Source organism: Macrotis lagotis, chromosome 7, assembly GCF_037893015.1.
Source record: "Macrotis lagotis isolate mMagLag1 chromosome 7, bilby.v1.9.chrom.fasta, whole genome shotgun sequence".
Lineage (NCBI taxonomy): Eukaryota > Metazoa > Chordata > Mammalia > Peramelemorphia > Peramelidae > Macrotis > Macrotis lagotis.
This window is the reverse complement of record NC_133664.1, coordinates 97812777-97832947: the sequence shown is the minus strand read 5'-3', so window position 1 is coordinate 97832947 and position 20171 is coordinate 97812777. Positions and strand designations below refer to the sequence as shown.

The following is a 20171-nucleotide window of genomic DNA, read 5'->3' as shown; positions in this document are numbered from 1 at the left end:
CTAGGGACTTAGAAAAGACTTGGAGGAGGGATGTTATAGGCTTACATAAAGGGGGGAAAATGACCTTCAGGACTCAGTAGGAAATTGGAAAATTATTTCATAGTTTCAAATTTGATTGTTTCTTCTTTAAAATTTGGCTTCATTAAATTGCCCAATGCTTAGTAAACATTTCATGATAAAAAATGAGGCAGCCGAGTGCCTGGTGGATAGAACACTGATCTTCATCCATTTTCAGTACCTGGTTGGTCAAATAAACTGCTGAGATCCCTTCCAACTTATCTTTGATTCTGATGGGTTCTGAAAGCTATACTGATCTCATGAGAATGTCAGCTTCTGAAGGGCTGAGAGTGTTTGTATTTGGTCTTTGTATCCTTAATTACTAGGAAAGTCCCTGGTACATGGTTGGAGCTTAATAAGAGCTCATAAAGCTGCCTCCTTGGGTTTTTTTTTTATTTTTGTTTCTCTGAGAGAAAAAAGTCTCTTCTTATTTTACTGCCTTAGGAAGGAAATAAATGAATGCTTTCCCCAAATCACATTTTTATGATAGAAAAATATTGCCAGTTTTGGACTTTTAATTCTTCCTCTGAACAGGCTCTAACTTCTTGAAAATTGGCAGAATAATTCATTAGCTAGTAATGCCTTGAAGCAATATATATATAATATATATATATTATATATATTTATGCACACACACTTCGAGAAATCCAGTGATTTGAAACATATTCTCTTGATACAGATGGCACCTTCTTAATACCTTATTTCAGTTTACTACTAGTCAAAGACAGAAAAATAAGGGAAGGCTACATGGATAATCATTGCCTAGTAGCCAGTTTTCTATTAACTTCTCCAAATTTAATTATCTTCATCCTTTGAGGGAAAACGAAGAAGAGTCCCTCCAAGTCTCATGCTCAAAGTCTTGCTATCAGAAAACAAGACTAGCTCGGATTTATACTCACCAGTAAACACTTGCAAACCTAGTATTACCTCCATAACACAGCAGGCCATTGGAGGAAAAAGCTTCCAAAGGCAGCTATATGTGCCTATACAATTTGACTATCTGCTTTCTTTATTTCAACTAAAAAGCACTGTTTAAGTCTGGTTCTCTTTTCACAGAAACAAAATGATAACTGTTTAAAAAAGGAATCATCCATTCTAATACCTCATTGTTAAATTTTACTTCCCTCTTTCTCATGTCTCATATTCAGTCAAATACCAAATGCTCATGAATGCTCACTGTCTTCCATTTTTTCCCCTTTTTTCTCACTGGTAGCACCCACCCAATTAAGACAGTCATTACTGCCTGCTTAACCCCTATGGTAGTTTCCTAATAGATCTTCTAGCTGCTTTTAAACTATTCTATTTGTTTAATTGAATCCTTCATACTGCTGCCATATTAAACTTTCTTATGCATAGTTGGTCATTTTGCTCTAATTAATCTCTCTCATTTGCTCTAATTAGACTCATATAACTTATCAAGGATATCAGCAAGCATTTTTTAAGAGCTTACCATGTGTGAGACATTATTAAATGCTGGGGATACAAATTAAGGCAAAAACATACCCTGACCTCAAGAACTTTGCATTCTAATGGAGGAGATAACATATAAATAAATAGTTTAAAAGATATAAACTGAGTAGGAAAAAGGTAATCTATGAGGGGAATTAAAGATGGAATAAGAGTACAGGCCTTGAATCGTCTTAGACGCATAGAAGTGAAGATACATAGGTAGAGTTTTTCAGACATGAGGTTCAGCAAACGGCACAAAGACAGGTCACAAAGACAGAGGATGGAATATTAAATTTGAGAAATAGCAAACAAATGGTTTGTTCAACCAGTATATAGCATTTAGGTAATGACTTTTATTTCTAGTTCTTTTCACTGACAAAAAAGTGTTTCTATAAATATCTTTGTACACGTGTGTTCTTTTCCTCTATCTTTGAACTTTTGAGCTGTGCTTTATAGTATTATCACTAAGACAAAGGGTTGGCACAATTTAGTGACCTTGGGGGGAGAATTCCAAATTAGCTTCTAGAAAAGCTAGACAAATTCACAGTTGTACATCAATACATTAGCTCTCCAACAGTCCCTACAAAAACTGTTATTTTCTTTCTTGTCATTTTTGCTAATCTTAGGGTATGAGGCTTTTGGTAGAACCTTAGAGTTTTACTAATTTTCACCATATTAGTGTTTTTGGAGCATTTTTTTCATATGTTTACTAATATCTTGATTTTTTTCTGTTGAAAACTGCCTTTTTCAATTCTTTGACTATTGAGGAATGACTTTTTTTGCTTTGAGTTCTTTTTTATTTATTTTTTATATTATTTTTTCCAATTACAATGAAAGTTTTTCAACATTCAACCACTTGCATATTTATAAATTATTACACATTTTTCTACTACCTTCTCTTTCTACCCACTTCTTCTCAGTGACAGTCTAGTAAAAATTGTATTTATATATTTGTGTTTAATATGCTTATATATATTAGTCATTTTGCATATGAGGAATTAGGTCTAAGGGAAAAGAAAGAAAACCATGGGAGAGGAAGGAAAAACATAAGAAAAGTATTTTTTTTTAAGTGAGTATAGTAGCCACTCAGTTTCTGAGGGATTTTTTGTTTGCTTGTTTTTTATTTTCTTCTGGATGAGGATGACTTTATCCAAAACAGCTTTTTCAGGGTTGTCCTAGATCTCTGTACTGCTGAGAGGAACTGCATCCATTCTAGTAGATCAACTCACAATGTCGTTAATGAATACAATGTTCTCTTGGTTCTTCTGCCTTGGCTCAGCATCAGTTCATATAAATCTCTCCATGCTTCTCTAAAGTCTGGCCATTCATGGTTTCTTATAGAGTAAAAATACTGCATAACATTCATATACCATAGTCATTTCTGAATTGATGACACCCCCTCAAAAAGAGCTGCTAAAATATTTTTAACATATGGTGTCTTTTCCCATTTTTTATATCTTGTGGATATAGGCCTAGTAATGCTGTGTCAAAGAGTATGATCAGTTTTACTTCTCTTTGGGAATAGTTCCATACTGCTCTCCAGAATAGTTGGATCAGTTCACAATTCCACCAACAATGTATTAATATCCCAATCTTTCCATGACAACACCAACATTGAACAATTTTCCTTTTAGGCATCTTAACCAATCTGATAGGCATAAGGTGGTACTTCATAGTTGCTTTAATTTGTATTTCTCTAACCAATAATCATTTGGACCATTTTTTCAAATGATTTTATATAACTAATTTTTTCAATTGAAAACTTACTGTTCATATCCTTTGACCATTTTTCAACTGGGAAATGACTTGTAATCTTATAAATTTGATTCAACTCTCTATATATTTTAGAAATGGGAACTTATCAGAACCCCTAGCTGGGAAAATTGTTTCATAGCTTTCTGCTTTCCTTCTAATCTTGGCTACATTCATTTTATTAGTGCAAAAACTTTCTAATTTAATATAGTCAAAGTCCCCCATTTTGCATTTTATGTACTCTCATTCTTGTTTGGTCATAAATTTCTCCCCTTTTTTAGATCCAACAGAATATTTCTTGATCTATTAATTGATATGGTATTACCCTTGATGACTAATTCCTATATTTGAGGGGGCTTAAAAACATTTTTATTAGTTCCTAGCTTGCATCGCTTTTATGAAATCATCCTGTAATATTTTGTATTATAATTATTTGTGTATGATATATCCCTTTATTAGACTCCTAGCTTGCTGAGGGAGGTTCTGTGTATCATCCAAACTTTGTATCTTCCCCAGGCCTTAGGCACTTCTATTACTTAATAAATATTTACTAAAATGTTTATACTTAAATTTATCTCCAGTATCTGCCATCTCTTTTAAATTCAGAGATAAGCCAGGAGACTCATCACAGCTGCTGAATCACTTGGTCACTGCCATGGCAGCTTATGGGCAGGGTAATACAGAGGCTTATTTGAAGCTATTTGCCCTGTAGACTGCATGGCATCAAAAGTGGTTTGCAAGAAAAATCTCATCTTTCAAGAGTTAGAATGTGACCTGCCTACTTAGAGCTCTGCAATCACCTGAGAATTCAGTTATCTATCTTTTATCAGAGAATGGTCAAGTCCTTGAGTTGCCTCAGGTGGAATGCCATTAACTTCTCATGTAGCAGTGTCATCCTTAACACCTCACTCCAAAGAAAGAAAGAAAGGAAAGAGCTGGCTCTAGTTGTAATTTTGCTAAAAATCACTATATTTTTATGTACTTACCAAAATTGTCCAACATGAAAGAGCATATTTTCCATTTGATGAGCAAGGCTCCAGCTGTGATATTCCCATTAACATTAAAGCTCACATACAGAGAGGAGCATACACTCAAAAGAGAAAAGAAAGTTTGAATAATACAAAATATTGGTACCAATATGTTTGGAGACTTGTATATGAATTTTCTAACTGATGTGCATACTTTTAAAAAAGATCTAAATGTGTCATATATATATATATGTATATATATATATATATGTGTGTGTGTTCATATACAAATGCATCCATGTTTATAATACATATATATTTACATAGCATCTCCTCCATTAAAAAATAATTTCCTTAAGGACATTTTTTTTCTTTATATCCCTTGTACAATATATCATGAGCCAAAAAAGTAAGGCAATTACGACATGTACAAAAGGTAATACTGGTTGTAATTCTTTCACTTTATTTTATGAAAGGTTTCATTTCCATATAGCCTTTAATGATTATTGTAAATAAGTATGAGTGAGATTATATAACTTTGACTAAATTTTTCAGATTCTTCTTCCTTTTTGTATAAAAACTCAAGCTTTATATTTTAATATTTTCCATCTCCAATCAAAGTATAAATAATTATTTACTAGATGATCATAACTACTTTGGGGATCATGGGCCCTTTTGACAATCCTATAGAATCTGTGAGTCTCCTCTCAAAATGATGTTTTTGAATGCATAAAAAAAGAAAGCCAATTATGCTGAAATACAGTTATTAAAAACATTTCAAGAAAACAAATTCATGGACCCAGATTAAGAATATCTGATGTTTAGGCTTAATAATAATAGCCTAAATACATTCATAATTTAGGAATTTTTTTCTTTAGGATAAAATGAGGTATATAATAAAGGAAATTGTATTGTTATTCATTTGATTTGTGGTATCCTTTTTTAAAGAAATTAAATAAACTTGTTTACTTATTGCTAAGGTCACAGAAATGCACAGAAGTTATAGTGGAGGAGAATTCTATTCAACATAAACAAAAACTTCCTAATAATTAGTATTATTGTACTGCCTTGGGTGGTAGTCATCTGTCCGTCACTGTATCTCCTCAAATAGACATCAGTTCTTTTGTCTGAGACGATATGGAAGGAATGGACGTCATGGAGACAATAGACCTGAACTCTTTGGAGATCTTCTAGCTCAGGTCTGATCACATATTGGTCATGATGCAATGAGATCATATTTGTAAATCATTCATTATAGTGTGTGACAAAAAGTAAGGGCTTAGCAAATGTTTATACTTATTCCTTGAGAAATTTAGTAACCAATTCACTGATAAGTTTCCAGAAAGATCAGATGCTGACTTATTCATTCAGAAAATATTTTGTCAACCCCTACTATGCATAATGCATTAGAGTAGAAACTGAAGGAGAAACAATCTCACCACACACACACACACACACAACACACATACACACACATACGCAAAACAGATGGGGTTTTGTCATTCTAGTCATTTGTCAATGTCAAGTAATTCTAAGAGGGGAGATGAGATATGCAGGCAAATAAATATAATACAAAGTAGGATATTTTTTATTCAAAAAAGTATGATAATCAAATCATCCATTTGTTTACAGATCCTAAATAACTGAGTTGTTAGAGAAAACTCTAAAGTTTTCATTATTGGATCAAAGAGTCAAACAAATATTGAGAAAAGAAGTTTGTTTCTCATCGTATTGTGGTTTTAAAAAGAAAAGACGAAAGGAAATAAACTTCTAAACATGGTAAGAATAACCAGATTTAGAGACTGTCTACCAATTAACTAATGAACTCAAGTTTTATTAGAGGCAAAAGTTTAATTCCAATGCAAACTGTAAGGTTTAGCAGAGCAGCAACAGAGATGTAGAGACAAACATTTTCCAAAAGTAGCTAAGCATTTTGTTTTTTATGAGAGAATAAGCAGCAATTTGTTTAGGCAGCATTAGAGAGAGTATGGAGGGAAGTAAAAGCTCCCGTTGCGCCTGAAGTCATTTAATTCTTTGGAGATATTGCTCTGATGGATGTTTCATAATCTCATTTATTAAGAGGTAATGATAAAGATCTCAGAAGAATAAAAATTGCACATTACCTAAAGGGCAGTGGAAAAACACTTAGTGTTAGTAAGTCAACTGTTGCTTATTATCTCCAATGAATTGTGATGAAGAAGAGGCACAAAAAAAATATAAGGCATAATATCTAGGATCTAGAATCAATTACAAATTCTTCTATTTGGTATTTAAAGACCTTCACAACCTAACTCCAACCTACCATACCAGGTTTATTGCAATGTCCCTTTCCTTCACTGGACAGTCCAACCAAAGTGGCTTTCTCCTCAGTTTCTCACACAGGCTATTTTATTTCCCACTTCTCTGTCTTTGCATAGACTATACCCCTTTCTTGAAATAGAATCTCTTCACATCTTAATCTCTTACTATATGATTTCCTTCAAATCTCAGTTCAGGTTCCTACTTGAAGCCTTTCCTCATTCCCCCTAGTTGTTAGTGTCTCTCCCCCCATTTATCATATATTTAGTTTAAAATTATTTTAAATATACTTATAAGTATCTATGTTGTTTCCCCTTGATAGTATATAAGTTCTCTAGGGGCAGAAGTTGTTTGATTTTTATCTTTGTAGCACTGATGATTGATACATGGAAGGTACTTAATAAATTTGATTATTGATTAATATATGACTAGAAAAGTGGTAAGTGATCATTTACTGAGAATAAAGGGAAAAGATAGACAATCCAGTCCTTTAATTAAACTGGTGTCCATGAAAAATTTTTAAATTCAGAGAGAGTGCTTACAACTATACTATGGACTATTATGGACATGGACCAGGATGAGAATTGCCTAGGATAAGAAAATTTAGAAAATAAATGCCAGTGATAAAGATAATGTTGCTAACCAAGAGATTAACTTAAGAAAATAGTGATGTCTTTGATTTCTCTCACCAAGACTACTTCTGAATTTACTACTAGAGATAAATGAATGCCACTTGCCAATTAACAAGCATAGTGTCTGCGCTAAAGAAATAATATACAATGCTTAGAAAGCCTTAAAGTTATTATCATTTTTTTATGACTGAACCTGTGTTTTTTCATTAAGTTGGGGAACTCTCAGTGAGGAATTCTACTAGTATAGATTGGCATCTTCTTTGCCTCTTGGAAAATTAAGTAAGGTTCTGAAAAGTTAAGGGGCTTACCCTTACCCACAATCTGAAAAGTTAAGGGACTTAGCCTTACCCCTACCCACAATCAATATTTGTCTGATTCAGGACTTGAACCCAGGGCTTCCTGATCCTGGATCAGCTCTCACTCCATTAGGTCACACTACCTCTCTTGCTGTATAAATGTAGACTTGTTATTATTGCTATGCAGCTATTTATTGTATGTTCTGCATATGCTTCAGGAAGCATTTTCATTGTTACAGCTTGGGACAATTTAGAAAGTATGAAACAATGACATCCCTGATATAAACCATCTGACTCAATCAAAGCTCCTCCCTATTCTATCCTTTCTCCAAGTTGGATCCATGGTAGCTTTCACACAGAAACCACCTTACTTTAACTACAGGATTAGTTGATGAATATGAACATAAAAGTGGTACATTTTACAGCTCAGTCTCATGACTGACCTCCCACTTAGACCTAGCTTATTATATTTTACCTAGATTATGTTACAAAGGACTAGACATTTAATTAGTTTATTATCTAGCTACTGTCTTGGCTTTTGGAAGATTATAATGAGAAAGAGATGTGTGTCAACATGAAGAATAGTAAAATAGTAGATGTCATAGTAGTATACAAATTAGCAAGCATTCTTGAAGGACCAACTGGGAAACAGGTACAAGAAGGACAATCCCTACTCACAATGATCTTTCATTTTACTGTTAAACTTGGGAAATAGAAAATACATCTATTAGCATTTGCAAAGTAAATAGAAATTAATACAAAGTCATTAAATAAAAAGTCGGTTGGCTATTGTCCTTCATTCTTGAAGAGATCCAAAATTATATCACTATGTTGGAATAAAGGTTCAGTGTATCTGACTGTGACTGATCAGAACAATGAGTCAGAAGTCTTTATCACAGGTTGGGCACAAAAGTCCAAATGAACTTTTGAAGTAAAAATGTCTCTAAATTTGCACACCTTTCAAACTACTGTGATTCTGCTTTGCTCATAGAACATAACACTTTCTTTGATGAAGGCATACCATGCTGGGCAGTCCTATGTGCCAGTGTCTCTCATGTCACACAATCAGTTCCAAAGTTCTTCAGAGAGACCTTGAGAGTGTCCTTGTATCAGTGCTTCTGACTTCCAACTAAGTACGTGATTTTTATGTGAATTTTTCATAAAGTAGTCTTTTAGTCCGGTATATATTTGGCATTTGAAGAACAGAAAACTCAAATTGTTCTGTCTGCATTAGAGTTTGAAGACTTGGCAATTTAGCTCAAGAAAGGAACTCAGTGTCCTGCCAGGCTATTTCAAATGGAAGAAATTCAGTTGCCTGGTATGGTATAATAATGATAATAATAATAATAATGTTTATCATTCATTCTTGAAGAAGACCATGGCATTAGACAGGGGATGCCATGACAAGCACATGAATTAAATTTGAGTGAAAGGGTGCTCTACTAAGTCACCAGATTTACTTTCTTTTCCAGAGCCATCTGGATCCAGTGGGCAGATATGAAGTAGGATGACTGGAGATGACCCTGGATGTGAAAACAATCGGGGTTCAGTGACTTGCCCAAGGTCAAATAACTAGGAAGTGTCAAATATCTGAGAATAGATTTAAGTTCTTGTTCTCCTGACTCCAAGGCCAGTGCACTACTGTCCAGTATAATGATATATTGTCCAGGTTTCAGAAGCATATAGCAGTCAGGTCAGACAATGGCTCTGTAGATCTTCCATGTGGGAGACAATCTAATACTTCTTCTCTCCTTTGGAGCCTCTCACACACTGAGTTAGCTCTGGCAATGCATGCATCAACTTCATCATCTATGTGTACATCCTTGGAAAGTATATTGCCAAGCTAAGTGAATTTATCCCAGCATTCAATATTTCTCCATTTGTTGTTATCAGTGGTTCCATGCTTGGGTGGTGAGGTGCTGGCTACTGAAGAACCTCTGTAGTCTTGGTGTTGGTAGGCCAAAATTAGCATAATACAAAGTAATTTGGGAAAAAGAAATGGAGAAAATGGTGCTTGAGCTGTATCTGAAAAGAAGGAACTTCTCTTAGGTGAGTATAGAGAGGCAGTGAATACCTGATATGAGGAACCAAAAGCATGCATACAGGAGATGGAGTATTTATTGTATGTGAGAAACAGATGAGATCATGGTACTAGAATACGAATAAGGGACAATCAGACTGGAAAAATATGTTGGAGTCGGGTTATGAGACGTTTTAGAAGCTAATAAAGAAATCTTTTTTTTTCTTTCGAGTTGATATTAGAGCCACTGAAGTACAATGCATAATGTCATGATATCACTCTCTTTCCGGAAAATCATTTTGGCAGTGATATAGAAGGTAAACTGTAACAGAGAGGGACTTGAAGTAAGGAGACCAATTAGGAAGCTTTTTGCAATCATCTAGGGCAAAAGTGATGAGAGCTTGAATTGAATGATTATGTGAATAGAGAGGAGGCTGGATGCAGGCTATACTGTTAGACTTGGCAAGTGATTGGTTTTGGGGAAGGAAGAGTGAAAAAGAGAATATAATGCTAAGATTATGGACCTGGGAGACCAGAAAAATGGGACAGCTTTAAACAAAAGAAGTTTAAAAAGGAGTCAAATTAGAGGGACAACAAATAACTTAGGTCCAAATATATTGAGTTAGAAGTGACTCTGGAAGACACAGTCTGAAATATTGGATGTAGGTAACTGATGAAGTTCAGGGAGAGACTAAGATATAGAGATCTATGAGTTATTGCCATAGAAATGTTCATCAAACTCATGGGAACTGCTAAGATTCCATGAGTGAAAAATTCATAAAATCATCTTTTTTGTTCTTTGGACACTGAAATGTTCATGTTGCTGAGTGTTCAAATTCATAGTAAAAATAATAAATAGTAACTAGGTGTAAATAAAGAGGAATCCAGACATCCAAGAGTCCAGGTTAAAAATAGGAAATATTTTTCTGAGGCTGTTGAACACTTTAAAGAAGTTACCTTGAAATTTCTTTCTGTGACTAGAGACAGTATGGTTTGTAGAAGAAGGCTGGTTCCAGCTGTGCCACCAATGTATTATGTGAACCTTGGCAAGTCACAAAACTTTTATGTATAACCTTCAGTGTTCTCATGCATAAAATGTAGATAATGTAATTTTTGAAAGTAGGATACCACTTTGGAACTGATGGAAAAAGAAAAATGGTGAAATTCTGTTAGGTGGAGTTGTGGTCAATCAGCTATTTATTGAACGCCAACTTTGGGCAGCCAGGAAGGAGGGTATTAGCAGTTAGAAAAAGGAGAATTTCTTATATTTCAGATAAATCTGAAAGGAAGTAAGGGATTCTATGAGGCTGGAGTAAGAGAGAGACCATTACTGGCAAAGGAATCCCAAAAGACAAGACCTCCCAAAGGCAAGGAGTTCTATGTGTGAAGAACAGAGGAAAAAAAAAACAATTTGGTTGACATATAGAGGAATGGAAGAGGGGAGAAGGTAGAGATCATCTATATTGAAGTTCAAAAAATAGGTTAGAGACAGCCATACAGCAAACATTTTCCTTCAGTTTACTTAATATGCACTTAGGTATTTGCAGACAAATACAAGATGGAAGTGGGATAAGGCAAAGAGAACTAGATTTAGAATCAGAAGACCCAGTGGATAGAGCACTGGCCCTAGAGTCAGGAGGACCTGAGTTCAAATCCAGCCTCAGACACTTACTTCCCTAGCTGTGTGACTTTGGGCAAGTCACTTAACCCCATTGCCTTGCATTAAAAAAAAAGAATCAGAAGACCTCTGCCCGTCTACTTCCTACCCATGTGGCCTTAGACAAATGATTAATCTCTCTGGCCTTCAGATACTTCAACTATGAAATAATGGGTTTGGCAGAAATGAGCCCCTTAGACTCCTTCTAACTCTCAATCTATAATTCAGCCAATACCTGTCTTTGCTATTTCACAGGCTTGTGAAAATCAGAAGGCCTTATGTCTTGGAAAGAGGTTTTGTGCACTGAGAATCACTGTAAGGATGCTTTTATCTGTCTTTTCCATCAGAAAGATTCTCATTAGTCAGGGGCCTGTGAGATGTGATCCTATAAAGTCCGAGTACCCAGGATGAAATCTCACTATGACAACTCACTTGTGTGATCCTAGGCAAGAGATCCTGGGCCTCAGCTTCCTCATCTGTAAAATGAGGGATCTGGATTAGATGACCTCTCTGGTCTCCTGTAACTCTAAATCTGTGAGCCTGTGTAAAGACAGCAATGACTAGATGACCTCCCAAGGTCATTGACAACTTTCTGTGACTAGAAATCACATACTGAGTATTAGAAAGTTTTATGAAACCTGACCTAATTTAAGAAAGATCCTGCCCTCTTGTGTCTCAGGGATGGCAGAGTCAGTACTTGTGTTGCCTCTTTCCCTCAAGCAATCAAACTGTAACCTGATTGTTTTTTACTGAGTATGTGTTATTAGTCGTCGGTGAAAGGCATCACTCCAGTGTCTCTGTGGTGTTCACTCAAGGTCACCCAAAGAAGGATGAGGCTGAGTTACTTTGAGCTTTATAAATTAATGCTACTTTAATCATTTATTCTGTGAGTATGAATGGACTATTCTCCTAAAGATTATTACAGTCCTGGAATTTGACTTTATCTGAAATGGTTCTGAAGTGATCGAATGACAGCTTTAAATCTGTCACTGTAGATTTTCAATTATTTACAGCTATGTGAGGCCAGTGCTTTAACAGTTGGTTTATGATGTGATTTCAGCTTAACACTTTTAAATGTGGTCTCTCTCCTCCTGCAAAACCAACAGAAGTCCACAATGTTTTTTAACGTGAATCCCAAAACATATGAAACAGCGATCTCTATGGCATAGTTTGTTTTCTCTCTCTCTCTCTCTCTCTCTCTCTCTCTCTCTCTCTCTCTCTCTCTCTCTTTCTCTCTCTCTCCCCCCGCCCCCCTTTTTTATTGTTATATATTTTCTCCTCTCACCTGTTCTGCAAGGAGTACAAATCACAATGACAAACATAGTATGGGACACATAGTTTGACTTTCTCTCAGTCCCTCCTTCCTACTAGTTGAATGTTATTACTTTGGATCTGAGGGTTCAAGTCTGCCCATAAAGCTGAGACCACTTTTGCCCTAAGCCAAAAGATTTCCAGGCTTAAGCTTAGTATCTAGTCCAATAATTTGATCCAGTCATGGACTTAGTATCTAGTCAATTCCCTTGCCCCACAGAAAGTAAATCAGAGCATTACAGACTAGGGCTACTTTTCCAGCCCAACTATGTAAATAGGAATGCAATAGTTCTGACTTTTTGTCTTTCAGGATCTCTTATCAAGTCTCTAATCCTTTATTCATAGTTTAGATATTTGTTGCCTGAATTTCATAGACTCTATGGAAGGTCTACACCCAAGATTCTGCCCATTTTCTGTGCTTCAGCTCATTTTCCTGTACTATGAAATATTTAATCCCTTTGTGGTTCAAGGGCATGACAACCTGTTCCTCCTTGTAGCTTGGAGTAATGGAAGACCTTTGATTTTGAATCAGATAACTTAAATTCATAGTAAATTCAGTGGGTCTAAATTTCATCAGTAAAATGAGGGATTGGCCTCAATGTATCTTCCTTCCAATAGTGAGCCTATGAGCTTCTCTTCTACTTGCTACCTTGCTACTTGCTACCTGAGTGATGTTAGACTAAACTGCATTTTGCCTCCAATCAGCCCTGAATTTCTCCAGATACATAAGGACAAAGAAATGTTCATCGCAGAGGCAAGGTTGTTTAGTACTGATGTGCAGTCTGCCAGAAAAGAGCTGGGTCTCATCTTCCTGGGATCAAATCTGGCCTCAGATATTTCCTTGCTATGAGACCCTGCACAAATCACTTAACCTATTGCCTCAGTTTCTAATCTGTAAAATAAGCTACAGGAGGAAATGACAAGCCATTCTTACAGAGTATGACATGACTGAAATGTTTCTACAAAGGTCAACTAAAGTCCCACTTCCTTCATAAAATCCCTTCTGCCTACACTAGCTCCTGGTTTAAAAAAAATAGCAAAAAACATTAGAAGATCATTGCCTTTGAGTCATATGAATCATATCCACATTGCATTGCATGATTTATGAATATTTGTTTGAAAGAATCACAGTTAACTTTATAAAAAGAGCTTTGTTCTCAGTTTTCACTAATTAAGATATCACTTTGTTCATGTATAATCTATATCAGATTATTCACTGTCTAAGGGAAGGGAGAGGGAAGGGAGGGAAGTAGAAACTGTGGAACTCAAAATCTTACCAAAAATGAATGTTGAAAACTTTTTACTTATAATTGGAATAAATAAAATTTAGATTAAAAAATAAATTTTTAAAAGATATCAATGCATAATATCCATTATTTTAGAATGTATTTTGTTCCTTTTTGATTTGGTTGGTCTAATTGCAGAAATAAATTATTTTTGAAAATCAGTTTTTAAAAATTCATATCAGTAATGATTACTTCCAAGTTAAGAGTGATGGCAAGTAACGTTTTATTATAGGATCAGAAATCTAGAGTTGGAAGGGTCATCTGGTCCAACCCCCCCACCATTATCCAAACAAGGAAACTGAGACCTGAGAAGGTTGAGTTACTTCCTCAAGGTCACAAAGTAAGCCACAAAGCCAATAAAACCCAGGTTCTCTGATTTTAAAGGGTGCTTTTCCTTGAACCACACTTGATCTTTAATTTAATTATCTTCACAATTAGTTGTATAACCTTTCTCAGATTCCCAGAATGAAAGGCACCTTTTTTTTTATAGTGAGTCTTATGAGAAGCTTTTCATAGAGAGATATAAGAGTAGAAAAATGAATCAAGATTAGTATTCTAGTAATAAATTAGAATTTAGAGATCTCCTAGTCAGAATGGCAGCTTAAAAGTGTGAACTTTTAGCTTTTGGATTTTCATAATTATGGTATGGTAGTCAAAAGATCTGGACTCCATCTTTGGTTCTGTCTCTGGGCTTTTTTGCAAGTTGTCAGCCTCTTTGGCTATTAGCTATTATTATTGGTCTTTAGAATTTCTTTTAGAACTTCTTTGGATTTCCCCCTGATCGCTATGTCAATTAACAAGACAAGGTATCCTTACTTTTGCTTATAATTGAGAAAATACATCAAGATTTTACAGATCTTTAGTGTCAGCATTCTAAAACTCCATGATGGGAAATATTGCCTAGCAAAAGTCTGTCAATAGAAGACAATCATGTCTTTTTTCCCCTTGTCTTCCTTTATTTTTTTAGTGTTAATTTATCCTCTTTCTATTGCTCTCTGTCCCTTTCTCTGTATCCTTTCTGCCTTACTCCCTTAAACTGACCGTAATATAGAACGGAAGCATGAATTTTTAAAAATTAATGCTTCAATATATTGATCAGGGATAGGACACTCAATTTTTCTATTTGTTCATCTTTATAAAATATGGAAATAACCATATATTCATTACCTATCTTGCAAGGTCATGAAAAAACACTTTGTAAATCATAAAATTCCACATAAAGTAAATCAATATTAATTAATAATTTATGTCCCCTGTTCTTCATTTTAAAAAAGTAGATTATTAAAGTGTTTTTATTTGGATTGCCTTTGATTTTTTTTTTTAATTTGAGGGGAATCTTTCCCATGATAGGGAAAATATAGTCTACCCCTTTACTAGAAAATAACAATACCCTTCTTAGAAATCTCTAAATGGAAGTATTCCTATGATTTGAACTTTTGTTGTGAATTTTAATAAAGAAGAGATCAAGGTCATAACTATGAAATCTGGACAGTAAATATAATGCTTATTCTAATTTATCTGATTTTTCAAATGTCTTCATTGTAGGTATTGATGAGCATGAGGGAAAGAAAGCAGAAACTGATGGCATTATGTCTAAATTTGGGAAGACAATAAAGTCCAATTTCATCAACTGTGTGGGATTTAGAGCTGGATAGGACCTTAGTGATCTATCCCTTCTCTGCATTCATAGTGAAGGATTATTCATACTGATTAAACTGTAGGAGGAATTAAACTATAGAGAAATGCTACTCTAGAAACTAGGACCAAGCTTAATTAGAAATATGCTGGATGCTACTCCTCTAACCCTGAGCTCCAAATTTCTTACAGATCTTAGATTCAAATCTTGTCAATAAATTCCTCTGCAGTTATGTTCTGGAAAGGTCTACCCTGGAGAAGGTATTTTTGTGAAGTCATGGTCTTTTGGAACCCACTGTTCTCATAGCCTGACCAGACTGAAAGAAGAAGCAACAAGGATGGTGGGGGGGGGGGGAATCCTACAGAACTAGAGTGACCTGGATCATTGTTGCCACTCCAGGAAAGGGTACCTCATAATATCTCTGTGTGAGACATGTATTTCTTTAACTTGAAATAATAATTTGTTCTGAGTATTGTACAGGAAAACTTTCTCTGGTGTGATTTATGTTCCTTAAATTTTACTGCACGTTTCTGTGAATTTATTGATAAATTTGCATGCTCTGTTTTATGATCCCAGCTTTATTTTCCTTTATGATTTATCACCAGGGTTCACCCATAGCAATATTTGTACAAAATTAGCACGGTTAATTTTAGTTTTAAATATTGGCATCTTGCTGTTAATCTCCAGATACAACAGGGAGCACCAGTGTCACTGTTTCATTGTTCACTAATTTTATGCAGCATCATATGTAATAACTGTTTTCAACAGCCCAGGATATCCTCATTTGGCCTACCCTTGTTCAGCCATCTGTCTTTCACTGGGAGTGAGAGGACATGAATTAGAAAAGAAATCCCACCTTCCTAACGACCACTCAAGTTCGATGCTACCCAATTGGAAGTATCCAGTAGCTTGATAATTTCCTATGACTTTCCATTATTTTTAGATATCTCTTTTCTTGTTTTAACACTTCTCAGATGTTGGAGCCTTTTTCGAAGAGGGAATGTGGCTACGGTATAACTTTCAAGCACCAGGGGTCAAGGATGCCCCAAATCGAAGTGGGAACTCTCCCGACTTGCAGACTCCTGCACCAGACCTGGACAAGGAAGAACTCAGCTTTAGCTTCAGCACCACCAAGGCTCCCTGCATCCTCCTCTACATCAGCTCTCACACGACAGATTTTCTGGCAGTTCTGGTTAAACCATCTGGTAAGGATTTCTAAACATCTTTAGGTAATATTGCACCCATGCTAGAATTTTCATTCTCAGAGCATGAGAAAGATTGTGTCACCAGGCTAGTGGAAGAGAATCTCTAAGGAGCAGCACACCATGTATAAACTCAAGGTCAGAAATGGTCAGGTAGCAGAGGGACAACAGCTCATGCCAATACTCAAAAGCTGGAATGATTAGAAGAACTAATAGGGTTCAAAGTTTTGAGTTAAGAGAGTCTGTTTGAATTTCCAGAGCTGATATGCGGCAGGGAACACCATTTCATTGATGCTTTTCCAATTCAAGTATTTTCTTAGAACTTCTGACAGAGGTCCAAGGGGTCCTTCTTCAGGTTCAGACACCCTGACTGAAACATAAGCCTGTAAACAGGGTCAGAAATGCAATTCCACTTAATGACCATCAATTAGATACTTATTGTATGTAGTGTGCTAGAACATTGAGCTAGAACATCCTGTAGTATGAAGTTTAGATGCTACAGTCTTTGCTTCACGATCTTTCAGTCCAAGATGGAAAGGCTTCGTTTTTGCTTTTCTATGTCTTCCTAACACTTTAGTATTGTGTCAGGAAAGCTTACTAAATACTAGTTGGTTGACAAAGGAACAGATATAACTATTCAATCTGTCATTCCATTGATGTGAGGGACTCCCCAGCAAGGAAAATCCTTCTACTGATGCATGTTGTAACTACTCTGTGACTTAAGTCTTAGAGTATGTACGGGGAACCTTTTTCTGCCAAGGGTCATTTGGATACTGATTTCATTATTCAAGGGCTATATTTGGTCAAACATTTAATTAATTCACCACTAAAAAGTTACTGGAGCTACTAAATTTCAAGTTCTACCTGTGTAGCCTGGGCAACGCAAGATCAATATGGCCCATGGCCTGGAACTTTCCTGCTCCTGTCTTAAAGTGTTGACTAGAATTTTAAAAGGTTAATTAATTGGCTTGCCCACTTAATGTTGATTTGAACCCAGACCTTCCTGGCTTCAAAGAGAACCCTGGTGATAAGGTCTGAAAAAGCTTCATGGAAGATGTGACATTTGGTTTAGACTTTAAAGCAGGATGAGGAACCCCTAGTCAATGGGCTGTATTGGTCTGGTGTTGCCAAGACAACTACATGTAGAACTTAAAATTAAATAAAACTAGTAGTTTTTTTAGGAGTGAATTAATTATTTGACCAAATATAGCCCTTGAATGATGTTATAATTATTCAAATGCTAGAATTTCACTGAGACTCTGTTTGAAGTGAGGATCTCCAGAATGAAATTCTATTCCATTCAATTACCTACTTCCCCATTATTCTATTTTGCTGGTTTTTTCATTCATTTTTCAGTTGTGCTCAACTTTTTTGTGACCCCACCCCATTTAAGATTTTCTTGGCAAAATTACTGGAGAGATTTTCCATTTCCTTCTCCCACACACTTTCCAAATGAGGAAACTGAGACAAACAGGTTAAGTAACCTGCCCAGGATGACACAACTAGTAAATATTTGAGGCCAGATTTGAACTCAGTAGAAAATTATATTTCCTGATTCCAGACCTGGCAATCTACTGCTGTGCCACCCTGCTACACCCCTTTCATACCAACAGTATTGTTATTGTTTTAGCTGCAATAATCAGTCTGCAAATTTGTTCAGAGAAAAAAACAAGTCCCTGGAAGAACTATGGAAGTCTACTTGAATGTTCCATTGCTAATTCAAATTCAGCCTTAGGAAAATTCCACTCAAGTATTTTACTCAAACTAACTTCCCCATCCTCCAAACAAACCTGTCTTTCAGTGGTTCTCTCATTCTCCCAGTCACAAAAGTAAAAGAACCTTGGAGGTAACTTGGACTCTGTGCCACCACCTCTGGCCTCTCCCCCCCTCATTTCTCTTTCTTCACCAATCCAAATCAATCATTCATCAAGTCCAAAAGGTGCTTCTTTACATCTAACCCCTTTTTACTCTACCAAAACCCTAGTTCAATAGCCCTGTTTTCCTTTTTATAGTCTCTCCTATGTCTCTCTGCCAATTTGTGCCCTTTCAGAACCTTCAGTGGTTTCACAGTACCTAGAAGATAAAGTCTAAACTCCTCAATCCAGAATTCAAGGCTTTCCATAGTTTGTCCCCTAGATGCTTTTCTCACCCTGCTTTCTGCCATTACTATACATGAAACATTTCTTTGAACCAAACTGTATGTTCATTATTTGCCTACTATGATATACGCGTACCTAAAACCAATAAAACCTAACATTTATAGAATGCTAATTATGTGCCAGGCCTTGTGTTAGTGCTTTATAATTATTAGCACATTTTACCCTTTGGTACTAATATCCGAATTTTTCATATGAGGAAACTGAGGCAAACAGGAGTTAAATGACTTGCCCAGGATCACACAGCAAATAAGTGTACATGTCTCTAGTAAGTATCTAAAGTCACATTTGAACTCCAGACTTAACTCTGTCCACTGAATGTAGATGTCTCTAACCTTTTATTTATATTCTTTCCACTTCCTAAAATGCCTTTTATCATTTTTTTTTGCTTATTTCAGCCCTATTTTTCCTTCAAGGTCCAGCTCCAAATTCCAAACCTCTCTGAGGACCCTGCCTCTGTGTGACTCAGCCCACACTGGTTTCTTCCACCTCTGAAGACTATAAGCATATTCATTATTATTCACTTAGTGGCCGACATAGGCTGTTTCTTATTGCCTTAGTCTTTATTTGTCAGATCTTCCTTTCTTGATTACAGACTTCTTGATTACACAGTCTTTAAAGTTATTTCAAATGGTTGTATCCTTTAAGTTTTGGTAGCCCAGGGACAAAGTTCCATTTACTTCATTCAAGTTACATCCCTGAATTTTAGGGCTTATGTAGGGCACTATACTCAGTGATATGTCACAAATGTTTATTAATGATGATAGAGTCTAAGAGAAAAGAAATCTGTTAAGTACATTATTTACTAAGGACCCTCAAATAGAAGTAGTTTAAGGTGGTTTTAATTCATTTAGGAGATGAATATGAGATCAATGAAGTATCTCTTTTTTCTAGCATATTTTATTTTAATGGTTAAACATTAATGCTCTCCTCACTGTCATATTGACATCTTCTTAACATCATTGGATTTCTTTATTGACATATTTTAAATACATCATTTGAAATTCAATGCCCAAGTATATTTGAATAACCATTTTAATAACCATTTATCATATTCTAGCTTTCTAACTCATGTCTCCCCCAGAACAAGTTATTTCTGTCATTTTTTTAAAGGATAAAGCAATAAAAATGTAAAATTTTAAAGAAAAAAGAAAGAAAATCATAAAAATGAATAAAATAACCTAAAGTCAGTTTTACTACAGTTATGAAAGCATGGTATTATCAAAAGGAGAGTTTATGGGTAAAGGCATCTAGATATTGACATAAATATGAATTCTCCCCTACCCTATCCCAATAGCAGTCAGCCAATAAAATTTTATTAAGTATCTTCTTTGTGCAGATGGTTGGGAATACAAAGAAAATCAAAAGACCATCTCAGTTCTCAAGAAGCTCACAGTCTAAGGGAAGATGCAATATACAAGCAATTATGAACAATCTATATATACAGGTTA

General features: G+C 35.4%; 1 protein-coding gene across 1 annotated transcript in view; it reads left to right on the top strand.

Moving 5' to 3' along the window:
- The window catches only part of CNTNAP2 (contactin associated protein 2), a 2968630-nt gene that overhangs the window by 2679331 nt on the left and 269128 nt on the right, over positions 1-20171 (top strand). Inside the window, exon 19 of the mRNA XM_074193472.1 lies at positions 16337-16567. Within this exon, the coding sequence (XP_074049573.1) occupies positions 16337-16567 (231 nt within the window). The remainder of the gene's footprint in view (positions 1-16336; positions 16568-20171) is intronic.